A 12526-nucleotide genomic window follows, 5' to 3' on the forward strand; every position below is an offset into this window, starting at 1 on the left:
GCTGGTTCTTATTAAGATAGAACAACTAAAGCACTTGCTGGATCAATGCTTCTTAAACTGTGCTCCACGGAACCCCTCAGGAGATGCCAAAAGGGAAACAAGGGGAAGAGGAAAAGAGGAGTCATTGCTAAGAGCCCCTGAATCCCAATTTGTTTAACTAATATATAAACAAGGTAAAAAAATTATATTGTACAAAAGTACATTATATTGTACAAATGTCTCCTTCATATCCTTCCCCCCGAGTCCCAAGTTCTCGTCCATGTACATGCATACCTTGTGATCTTAGTACACTGTTCTGCACCTTGGTTTTATTTTTATATAACATCCACATTGCACACATGGCAATTACATAGCTCCTTCATCTTCAAAGCCATGTTTTTATCTCCTAATATATTGAATTTCTGCGTAAGGCTTCATTTTCAGGTGTTCTAAAAAAGTGGTTGAAACCCATTGTTCTATAAAACATCAAGCCTCTATATTGGTACACCTCTCTAGAAGAAGACAAAAAGCCAAGCAAAGTCAACTTGCTTTGTTCTACATCCCCTGACGTAAACTGGGCTCTGCCAGCCCTCCTGCTACCTTAAAAAATGATTAAAGGTGAAAATGCAGTTCTAGTCAGAGCAAAAGATTCACGTGTGGGACAGTATGCCACACAGACATTAAAGCACTTAGTGCCCCAAGACAATTAAAGCAATTTTCTTAGTTCTACCCTTTCTCAGTGCTTTCTGATCATCTGCTTGACCACCAGTCCCACCACTGCTGCTTCTTAATTCTAGCCAACGGTGCCTTCCTCCTCACCCTCTCCTCTACCTTCTCCCCACAAAACACACATGCAATAAGTTATCCCACCACAACAGCCTCGGGCAAGTTACTGACCTCTTCGGCCTTCAGTTTTCTCATTTGCAAAATGAAAATAAAAATAGTACCTACCTCATCAGGTCATTAAATAATTCATTTAAGACTAATGGCCCAGTGCCTGGCACATAATAAGCTCTCGAGAAATGTTAGCTATTTTTATAGTATAGCATTTTATCAGTATCAGTATGGCTACGGCAGCTAAGCAGATCATGTTGGGTCCCTCCAGAATGCGAATGTAATTCACTTCACTTGCGTTGAAATGTGCACATAGTCTAGACCACTTTTGAATACCAAGGAGAACAGCCCCTCGGCAATTGTTCACACTCCCTCTCTATCTTTGTGTAGATCTTGATTGGCTTGGAGTTTTGACCGCTTGCATTATATGCACATGTAATAAGAAAGCATTAAATCTCTTGGAAATTAGGAACCCGACAAGATAAGTAGATAAGCCGGTAAACTGATTTTTCACCCATTTCCGAGAGCCTAAGGACAGGTCTGCCTAGTGCTTTCTCTCTCTCCCTTTTCCCAAGGTGAGGATGGTCAAGCTATCAATCTCCCCAAAGCAAAGAGAAATGACAGAGAATTGACTGTATGCATCTCACAGGGCTGTCAGTGGAAAAATAGACATTGACATTGAAAGGTCAGACTTGTGTAAGTGGTGGCTGGGTTGCCGGTGGCAGCTGAGAACGCCAGCGGTGTTACAGTGAGCGTCTGCTCTTCATGTTCACACCCGGCTTGATAAAGAGTCATGACACAGAACATGGCCTTGGCTCAAGGCTTCTGTGCTGGACACAGATGACTTTGATTCACACACGTGTCCATAGAGTGTCACAGAGAACTAACATCTCTGCTGGATGTCACCTATAGCTCTAAATTCTGGGAGACCCTTATGAAGAAATAGCCCACAATGCCTCTCAGGGTGTCTCCCCCACTGCCCCCACAGAGCACAATGAACTCTCGATTATTCTCCAGGTCACCCACAGGACATATGCTCAAAGGATGGGGATCTCCTGTCTTCCAGAGAATTTGAGGGGAAGGAATGGCTTCCTTTTACTGAGGGAGGACTATCTCAGTTAAAAAAAAAAAAATGAGCTCAGGGAAATGGAAGGAGCAAAACCAAACTCCTGGACCATGCATTTTTAGAGTTTGCTTCTCCTTTACCTAAAAACACACACAAAAAGTTTTAAAACATGGGGCATTTATTATGTTCCAGGCACTATCCTAACATTTCGCACACATCATAAAATGTAATCCTCACCCCAGGCCATGAGGCGTTGTTATTAGCTCCAGTTTACAACCAGGGGACCGAGGAGCAGGGAGATGATGTGACTGATGTGCTCCTGGCTCCCTGGGAGGAGATCTGATTCCAGAGCCTGTGTCATGGGACTTCACAAAGCTTATCTGCTCACATCCCTAACCTGGGAATAACCTTTCCAAATTTCTTTCCAGCTGCTGTCACATTTGCCTGGTACACACAGTCCCTAAATCCCACTCACCCTTCCTTCCTGCAGACCCGATGAAAAGCAGAGGTCCCACCACCACAGGCCTAAAACTTCCATCAGAATTTTCTTTAAGTAGCTGGTTGGAGTCCTCTGTGCTCTCTCCTGCCCTCTCTCCCTCCACTCATGCCTCTCCATTGACTCTCTCTTGAGTGTCTCAATTTCTGCTGTCTCTTTCTTTGTCTCAGCTTTTGTTTCCTCTTTGGTCTGCATGCCTTTATGTTTATTTCTCACTGCGAAGCTCTCTCTTTAGGACTGTCTTCTTCACTTTCCATCTTAAAGGCCTGGAGGGAGAAAGTAGGTGTGTGTGTGTGTGTGTGTGTGTGTGTGTGTGTGTGTGTGTGTGTGTGTGTGTGTGTGTGTGTGTGTGTGTGTGTGTGTGTGTGTGACAGAGAGAGAGAGGGAGAGGACAAATAGAGGTGATATACCTTCTGACGCCACCCCACCCCCAGTATTCGCCTAGCCAGTCATTTGCTGCCAGCATCAGCAAACAGCACTAAAAAAAGAATAAGGTCACCTTTGAAAGACCCTGGGAGAATGTGAGCACAGTCAAATTGGGAAAGCACTTAACTATTCTGGGCTATCAGGACACACTGCTTACCCAGCTCCCACCCAAGCTGCTGTCAGCTGTCCCATTGCTGATATCTCTGTCATACAATTCCCCAGATGGATCCCTGCAGAGACCCGTCCAGTCAGGGGTCCCCACCCTCGTGGTGGGCTCCCTCAGCCGCAGCCCCACCATGGTCGTTCGGCCTCAGCAGTTCCAATTCTACCAGCCACAGGGCGCCCCCTCCTCAGCTTCGGCGGTGGTGGCGGAGATGGGACCCAAGCCCACTGCCACTGGGGAGCCTGCCCTCATGTGCGTCAGCAGGGGCAGCGACACCAGGATCCACTCGGCGGCCAGTTCCCTCATCATGGAAGTCAAAGAAACCCCCGTCAGGAGTGAGCCTCTACCAAAACTGCCTGCATCTGCCCCGCCATCCATCCTGGTGAAACCAGAGAACTCAAGAAATGGCAGCGAAAAGGTAGGAGTAGGTGACATTAGGGGGGCCTGATTCTTTACACCCCTAACTTTGCACAGTGTCCCAGCTCCTGAGATTTCATCGTAAATGGACGAGGAATAAAAATTGCAGCCTCCAAAGAATCCTCACACACAGCCCCCCTTCCATATCCTCACATCACCCGCACCCTCCCCAGACATGTTACTGAATCTCCTTTATGCTTCCAGAAGATTTTATACATCCTTCTTTCGAGGCCCAGAGGCAACTTGGAAAAAACACAGCTTTGGCATCAGACACAATCTTGATTTGAATTCCAGCTGTGCTGCTTGCTAGCTGGTGACTCTGGTTAAAACACTTCACCTTTCTGGGACTCTTTTGCCTAATCTGTAAAATGGCGGTAAGAAGAGTAATAGCCTCAAAGGATTGGAGTTAAATGAGTAAAGTACTTACATAGGGCTTGATACGTACTCGTTCGCAGTATAGAAGAAGCAACTGAGGCACAGGAGAAGGTAAGTGACTTAGTAAGGTCACAGTGAGTTATAACTCCTCCAACAACTGTTATCGGGACCTCTGCGGTTATCGGTTCTAGGGCTTTTCCCACTAGAAGTCATAAGAGTTTTTGAAAAAGTGTAATGTTCTCAACAATATCCTTGAGGCAGGCATGGAGGAGGTGACGTGAAGAAAATTAGGTGACTGTTATCTTTTAGTGTATTGAACATCACACCACCACCATTACTATCACTATCACCACCACCATCACCACCATCACCCATTTCCCTCCAAATGGAAAGATGGTGTGGTTTCCTCATCTTTGTTAAGCATTTGCTGAATGCTAACGACCTAGCAGGTGCTGTGCTGAGTACTTCACATGTCCTATCTCATTTAATTCTGACAACAACCTTCCGATGTAGCTATAATTATTATTGTCATCCTCATTTAAAAATGAGGACATGAAGGCTTATGGAGTTAAAGTACATTACCCAAAAGCACACAGCTGACACATATGATTGTCTGGAGTAGAATCGAGATCTCACACAAAAACTCATGCTCCTACTGTTAAGCTATAAGCTTGCAGGGAGAGGCATTTGGAAAAAGTTAGTGTTAACTGATTTAAATGTTGAGAGTTCTTCTGAATTACGGTATTCAAATAACTCAAAGTTTTCCAGACCCCACTTGTCAATTACCCCCAAGCCATTAGATGCAGCCCTCAAACTGTGTTTAGTAAGTGCCCAGACCTCTGCTGGACATGGTAAGGGTCAAAAGTATGAAGACATTTGGTCTCCCACTCACCTTTCAATCCCAAGACATTGGGATTGAATTTCACAGGAAAAAAAAAAAAAAGATTTCTGAGCAGTAGCACAGAACACTTTATTAAGCTCTAAGACAGGGAATGGCCAAAGTAAAACTAATACACAAGATCTATAACAGGCTAGGAAAGAAGGTAGAGAGGAAAGGCTTACGCAAACATCAGATCATTGACTCCCACATAAAGCAGGGCCTGCTAATCAGCTCCAGCCAATTGCTGCCAGAATGGGGCACAGGCCCCAGTGTGCCTGCACTTTGATCATCCTAAGGGACATATAAAATGCTGATTTTTATATGCATCTCCCAACTTTTATGTGTTAGCAACTAAATCAAACTCCCAGACTTTCTGCAGACTATATTCAGTCAGCAGTGTCCAGTTGGCTAACTCAGCTCTGAGGGTTTATGAAGGAAATGTCTGGATGGAGTCAGCAGGGAGGCCTTACTGGCAGGTGGAAAGGAGAGAGGGGAGGTGAAGGACCCTATTCTCAGGTAGGTGGTTGTCCCCCCTATTTCTCGTAGCTAATTCCCAGTTGTCCTTGAGTTCTCGACTGAAATAACTCTGCCTCTAAGAGACCTTCTCTGACAAGGCCCATTCCAGCTTCAGCTGGATACTCCTCCGCATTCCTAAGCATCTTCTGCTTCTCCCACGGTGGCACTGGTCATCCTTGTCATTTGTCAGGGTGGTTTTGTTCACTCTTGGCTTCACAGCACCTGACAGAGTGGTGATGCGTGGTCGACACTCATGACAGACACAAGTATTTGCTGGATGAACACGTGAATGAAACATTCCAGGAAGGGACAAGTGTAGAGAAACAGCATGAACCGAGTTCCAGGGGGAAATAGCACAGGTCTCCCACTCACCTGTGTCCCTTTGCTCTCCTCTGTCTTACAGCAAGTCAAAACCGTGAGATTTCAGAATTACAGCCCTCCTCCCGCCAAACACCACACCTCTGGGAAGCCTGAACAACCAGCTACCCCGAAGGGGTCCCAGCCTGAAGCAGCCCCCTTGGGCCCAGAGATGACCGTCCTATTCGCCCACCGAAGCGGCTGCCATTCTGGACAGCAGACAGACCTCCGGAGGAAGTCAACCTTTAGCAAAATCATGACCCCAGCGCCCCCTGCCTCGGCCACACAGACCGTGTTTCCCAGCAAATGAATCTACAGGTGGCTTTTCCTAGACCCCAAAGAGGTGAATTGCATTGAAATACAGTATGCCTCCACTGAGGGCGTCCTGCCATTCTTTGGGGACTCAAGCATGGGTCCTTGTTCTGCCCATTTTACCTCCAGGAAAGGGCAGGTGGGACTGGGGATTCCTGCCCTGGCTGGGAAGGCAGACTAGGTGACCTTCCAAACATAATGATTCAATGTAGCAAGGCCACTACCCAGACCAAGGAAGGGGAGCCCATCCTGCCTACTCTATTTCCCAGTGTGGAGTGTGCAGCCTCTCATCCTCTGGGTTCTGTGTAGAATTTCTATGATGTTATAAAAGGGGCTTCAGCCAGTGGGGTCACAATGGTGGAATGCTGGCATGACTTCTTCAACCTCAACATCTTAGAACAGCTTCTGCCATCTCCTGGGATCTAGACACCAGCCACTACTGGCCACCATATCTTTGTCCCTCCATCAAGTCATAATCCTGGCTGCCAAGGGAGAATTTCTGGGAAGGGTGTGAGACGGATACATTGAACATTCCAAGAACCCTCTAAACCAAAGAGAGGCAGCTTCCTGGCTTTGCTCCCAACAAGGTCAGAGAGAAAGCTGACTATTATCATACTTTAAGCTTCTTAATCTGTTTGCCCACATATAATCCTACATGATAGATAAGCAGGAATCACGTACTTGTGGAGAGGGTCTTGTATGGTGTTACGGACAATTCATTCATCCTGGCTCTAGTCTGACTTCCCCAAGAAAACACAGCATGCTTAGAAACTTGGTAAGGGGTTTGAGTTTAGATATACATTCTGTTTGCATTGCAACAGTCTTTACTTTCACTGATTTCTTCTATTGGGGGCAGACTAGCTGTTTCACCAGGTTGCAGAATAAGGCAATGTCATTGAGAAGACGCCAATCCACGGCTGTGTTGGGGGTGCCTTCTAGAGGAAAGTTTCTATAAAAAGGAACTAGACAAATAAGGTTGGAGAGGAAAAGTGGGTAAGAAGGGGGAGAAAGGGAGAGTGAAGAAAATATGGAGGAGAGAGTGGGGAGGTGATGAGAGTGAGAGAGAAAGAGGATTAGGGGAAGTGTCGGGCAAGAAGATAAAAGAGTCGATGAGCAGCCTTGACATTCTTGACAGGTGGGGAAAGAAGGATGGAGTCTGCAAAAGTAGGTGACCCCACTAAGATGGGGCTGAAGTGAGCGGGACCAGCCAGGCAAAGCCTTGTAAACGGGGGTAGAAGAGCATCCCAGGGAGTGGAGGCAATGATGTAAGACAAATCATTAATTCTCATTTAACTTAATTGTTGTGATTTAACATTTATTGCATGCCCATCAATGTGGGCACTTTAGTGCATAAATGCCATTTGCTACTAAGCCTGGATGTCATTTAAAAAAAAAAAAACAAAAAACGACAGGCAAGTCTAATTAGACCTTCTCCCTGGACAGTTCTTGAAGATCCTGGGATTAAAAACATCCATATTTTACGTACCAACCACACACTTGGCAAATTGCATTGTCAAGACTTTTTCAGACCTTAACAAAACAAAAACAAAACCATAATCCTGCCAAGGAATACTGCACCTGTGTCAGACCTTTGGGGTTGGTAGAGCCAATGTGGTCACATGCCCTGGTGTTTCTGTGTGATAGTGACCCACGTCTATTCCACAAAATCGTTAGGCCCAACTGCATGCCTCAATGAGCTGAATATAGTAATCCAGATGGAGAAATGGGGAAAAGTCATAAAGACAGGCAGGCATTGTATGATTTGTCAAAATATGAGTACTTACACCTCGTATTTACCCCAAAAAGCACTCTCAGTGAGTTAACGAGTTTAGCGATCTACACCCAGAGTGGCAGATACATGGCATGCCCAGCCAACCAAACATTTAGTCTGTGCCTCGGTAGCAATGGAGCCAGTTAATGTTTAACTGTTGTGGCTGAAAAGCAGGTTGTTTGGGCTTAATGAAGATACAATCCATACCCTCCAAATGAAACAGCATATTCTTCCCATCGACAACGATCTCTATAGAGTAACCTCTCTGAGAAATGTAAACAACGCCAGAGGCTGGCCACCGCCATTCCATCCAGCCTTCTTCCCCCATGCCCCACATCAGACTCACTCCCTCCCAAACCAAATCCCATCTCTGAGGAGTCATATGAGGGTTTGAAAGGAGCAGTACAAGTTGAACTCACTTGGCACTGCCCATCATTTATTCCACCACCATGTTTCAGATATTCCTATGAGCTGGGTACTGCAATGAGAACAAGAGATACATCCTCTCCTATAACGTCCACCATAACCTTATAAGGCAAGTACAGTTGTCCCCATTATAGAGCCAAGGAAACTGAGGCTTGAAGGGTAACCACAGACAGTGACAGAGCGAGTTTGATAGCTGCCCTCACCCTGAGTTCAAGCTATCTAACTTCAGAGCCTAACTTGGGACTATGCCACATGAACCAAGAGACCATCCTTGATGTCAGGTCACTGACTTCAAACTGCAAGGAGGTGGCATAATGCAGTGGTTACAATTGCAGGCTCTGCTGCACAAAGACTGGGTCCAAATCTTCACTTACCACGTGCTAGCTATGTGATGCTGGGCAAGTTACTTAACCTGTCTGAGCCTTGTCTTCTTAAATAGGAACAATAATAGTGCTAACCTCACTGGGCTATTGTGAGGGTTAACTGAGATAATAAAGTGACTGGAACCATGCTGGCACATAGTGAACACCTGATAAATGTTAGCCTTGAATGTTTTTCAGGAAGCAGGCCATCAAAATTGCAGGTGAGAAAGTCTAAATCAAGGGTCTGCCCAGGGCTGTGGTGCTAAAAGGAGACCAGGTAGCCCAGTCATGGAGGTCACAATACAGTCTGAGTCCTGAAGGACAAGAAAGAGTCAGGCAGACAAAGGGGTGAGAGAAAGGGTGACCAAGCAGGGAAAGAAGCACTTGGCAATGGGTTTAAATGTAGCAATCAAGCCAAGTTCTCTTGTACCTAAATACAGAGGAATCTACTCCTTTGTGGAACATTCCCGGGACCCCAGTTGGATCCCTAGCACCTCACGTCTGAAGCCAGATATTCCATCCTGTGAGAGCTCCATCCCTCAGCTAAGACTCAGAGTCCCTAGAAGAGGTGCTGATCAGACCTGACACCTCAGTGCTAGGAAAGCTGCAGAGGGCAGGCTCTTCCCGGGGGCGGGGGCAGAGAGCAGGGGAGACATCTGAGAGGTGAAGGAAGGGCGCAGCCAGCTGAGGACAGACTCTGAGGGCCACACCTAAGGAAATGGTGGAGTCACACTTGACTTGAGCAGCATCAAGGTCCTCACTTAAAACTTGTCTCCTTCCCTTCTCTCATGGGACCAGCTACACCTCCTCCACCCTTCCCCCTCCCACAGACAGAGCTTCTGGAGCAGGAGGAGTTTAAAGCAATGCCCTACCTATGACTTGGTGAGATGCAGAGCTGACTCACTGACTTCCAACTTCCCTTGACAATTCAGAAGGTACGTCCACACCAGGCCTGCGCTCGTGACTGGCAGCCATCTGGTGGGGCTGCAATTGCCGTGAAATGGACATGCGCTCTTCAATTTGCCACGCAGCCCCAGTAGCCTGCTTCACTCACTCACACCACCTGCACCTGAACTGGGTGTGTTCCCCTAGAGACTGTGTGCTTGACTTCATCTCCCAGAGACATCATAAACCCCTTGAAAGTTAGAGCTGGATCCTTAGACATCCACTGATCCAGGCACACAGGTCTCAGGAGCATAGTGGGCCAAGCCAGGGCCCTACAGGGTGTCATTCAGTAGTTTTGAGGGGGGGGGGACTAGGCATCTGTGCTTATAACAAGCTCCCCAAGTGATTCTGAGGCACGTAAAGTACGAGAATCAAATTCACCTTTCTCATGTGGTATAGCAGAGCTGACATTTGGATCTGACATTCAGCAGGAGTATGACCTCACTGGTTGTTAATATATTGACATCGTCCTGTACTGATAGGTGAATAGTAGATGCTCTGGGCTCCCCAGGGCCTCTCCCCCATCCCACACCCTGGCCCTTTCTCCATATCATCCTCCCCATCGCTCTCCCATCCAACAGCTAAAAAGCTAAGGCCAGCTGCAGCTGAGACATCCGGCAATAAAGCCCTTCTTCAGCTAATTGGCTAGAGCCTATGCCATACTGATTATTAATATCTTGACTGTTACCCTATTATAGAGAACAAGGCCCAGAGGTTGAGAGCACTGCTGTCAAACCTGACACTCTTCCCAACCCCCACCCTGGCCACTGTTCATATCCCTCGACAAGCACCTTCATCAGGCCCCTAGCTTAGGAAAGGAGCCGACTTGGAGGATGAGCATTTCCATGCCTATTCACCTACCTTTTTCAGCTAAGAGTTTCATAGGCGTAAGTAATGCACTTCAGCTTCCCAGCTTCTCTGGCATCATGTTGGCAGGTATGGAAGCACATAATTTGCTTCAATAAGATGAGCAGGCCTCCATCTTGATCCTCTCCCCAGCCCCTATTCACACGGGCAGCCCCACAGCCTCTGACTCCCTTCCCAGGAAGTGAGAAGCTGAAGCAGGTAGAATAACGAGGGCCTCTCAAACCTCTCCAGCTGGGAGCAAGTGCTTAACAAGCTGGGCTCTCCTGGGGCAGCAGCTGCTGCCACTGATGCTTCTCTTCCTTAGTCTTGAGAGTAAAGACTCCAGTTCCCCCTTGGGCTAAGTGAAAGGAGTGTTAGCACTTACAGAAACCTCTTAGGTGAGCCTGAAAGGTGGTCACCTAGGGAAATGTGTTTGGCAGGCAAGACTAAGACAGAGGAGTTAACTCCAGAGAGCCCTGCAGCAGGTTGGTGTCCCTGAGGATAAACCTCACAAGGACGTTTTGCTTGAAATAGAGCAATGGTAAATGATGATCAAAGCCACCTGCTGTTGGCCAGGCCATAGTATTGTGTCCTAGACCAGAGTAGAAACAAAATGTTCCCATGAAGCCCTTCTGCCTATTGACCTATACTTTGACAAATGGAATGCAGCAGAGGTGAGATCAAAGATGATGGGATGGAGGAGCATTAGATTCACCCATCCAACCATCCATCCATCCATCCATCCATTCATTCATTCAACAATAGTCAATTCATCACGTACTCTGGACCAGGCTCTATGAGAGGCAACAGAAATAAAGTAGTTACCAGGATAGATTAAAATACATATAGCCCTCACAGAATGTTGTTTCTTATTACTTTTTTCTGGATTTGGGGCTCCTTTCTGCTTTTCTCCCTTTTTATAATTAAATGTTCTATAGAAATATATAGGATCATAAAACCAATAACCATATACCTACCACCTAGCTTTTTAAAAAACAATTGAAACCTGCTGTGTGCTTCTCCCAGTCCCATTCCTTCCTTCCCTACCTCCCCACTTCCATCACAACCACTATCCTGAATTCCATGCTTATCACTCCCTTGTAAATTTCCCAATCATGTACCCTATGGAACTCTGAGAGCAGTTCATAGAGGTACTCAGTAAGCGCTAGTCAAAGCAAATATTGCAACCTGGGGCCATAGATACCCTGCCTGAATATTTGAACTCCCATCTGGCTTCTGTCACTGGGACTCTAAAGCTTTGATTCATTGCTGGGAATTGAGATTTTGATGCACCAGCATGTCTGGTTTTGAGAAGTTTGAGTTTAAAGGGGTTTTTACAAGAATTCTTCCAAATACAGCTGTTTTAGGAGACCTTGTTGCTCCTGAATAGAGAAAATATGGGTTGTGGCTGTGCCTGCATTGTTTGAGTACAGGGTTTTCTACCTAGCTCTCCTCTGGGCCTTACCTGGAGCCTCTGGGTAGCCAACTGCAAAAACCAGAGTAGCTCCTCAACTTCTGAAACTAAAACAGATCTTGCTGCTGCTGCCACCAAATTCTTATAAGAACCTCGTGAAGAGTGCAGAGAAAAGTTATTTTTGTCCCCAGACTACAGATCAAAAAACTGAGACTCAGGATGTTTCAATGCCTTGATTAAGGTCACATAATTAGTTTGAGATGGAAGGGAGATGACTGTTTCTTCATCCAGCAATAACTGTCACCATTTACTGAGCACCTACTGTTTACCAAGCACTGTACATGCATTATGCCATCCAATCCTACCCAACCCTATGAAGGCAGGTACTGCTATTATTCCAGTTTAGGGATTAGAATTATGACTCAGAGGTCAAATGACCTGTCCAAGGCAACAAGAACTAGAACCCAGGACTCTAAGTCCAGACCTTAATCTTAAATCACCACATCTCTCTTCTTCAATAGCAACTGTAAACACATAATATGGTTGAGGTTGGAGAGGTTGCACAAATGTGTGTGTGCTGCTGAGACCACAGGGATGAGGATGGAGATGGGGGTGGGGGAATGGTTTAACTCAGGGGGTCAAGCCCTCCCAGAGAATAAGTATTGGGTTGGCCAAAAAATTCGTTCAGGTTCTTCCATAACATCTTACAGAAAAACCCAAACGAACTTTTCAGCCAACCCACACAAGGGTCTTATCATCCAAGAAGTAGGGGTGGGAAAGAAGGTGACTGAGAGTGTTCTGTACAGAGAAATCCAAAACGCAAATCTACACCTGCTGCAAGGGCGGCCAGACACAGCCCAGCAACTTGAAAAGGAACCAAATCTTGCAATGTGGTTCTGGATCATTAACATCAAAATACAATGATTATTTTGCATTCCCTA

At 46.3% G+C, this 12526-nt stretch overlaps 1 protein-coding gene across 1 annotated transcript in view; it reads left to right on the top strand.

Moving 5' to 3' along the window:
- Positions 1 to 5887, top strand: part of SH3RF2 (SH3 domain containing ring finger 2) — a 131632-nt gene extending 125745 nt beyond the window's left edge. The window contains exons 9-10 of the mRNA XM_067031871.1: positions 3024 to 3382; positions 5556 to 5887. Of these exons, the coding sequence (XP_066887972.1) occupies positions 3024 to 3382; positions 5556 to 5819 (623 nt within the window). The 3' untranslated portion in view covers positions 5820 to 5887. The remainder of the gene's footprint in view (positions 1 to 3023; positions 3383 to 5555) is intronic.
- The last annotated feature ends 6639 nt before the right edge of the window (positions 5888 to 12526 follow it).

Source organism: Kogia breviceps, chromosome 4 (genome assembly GCF_026419965.1).
Source record: "Kogia breviceps isolate mKogBre1 chromosome 4, mKogBre1 haplotype 1, whole genome shotgun sequence".
NCBI lineage: Eukaryota > Metazoa > Chordata > Mammalia > Artiodactyla > Physeteridae > Kogia > Kogia breviceps.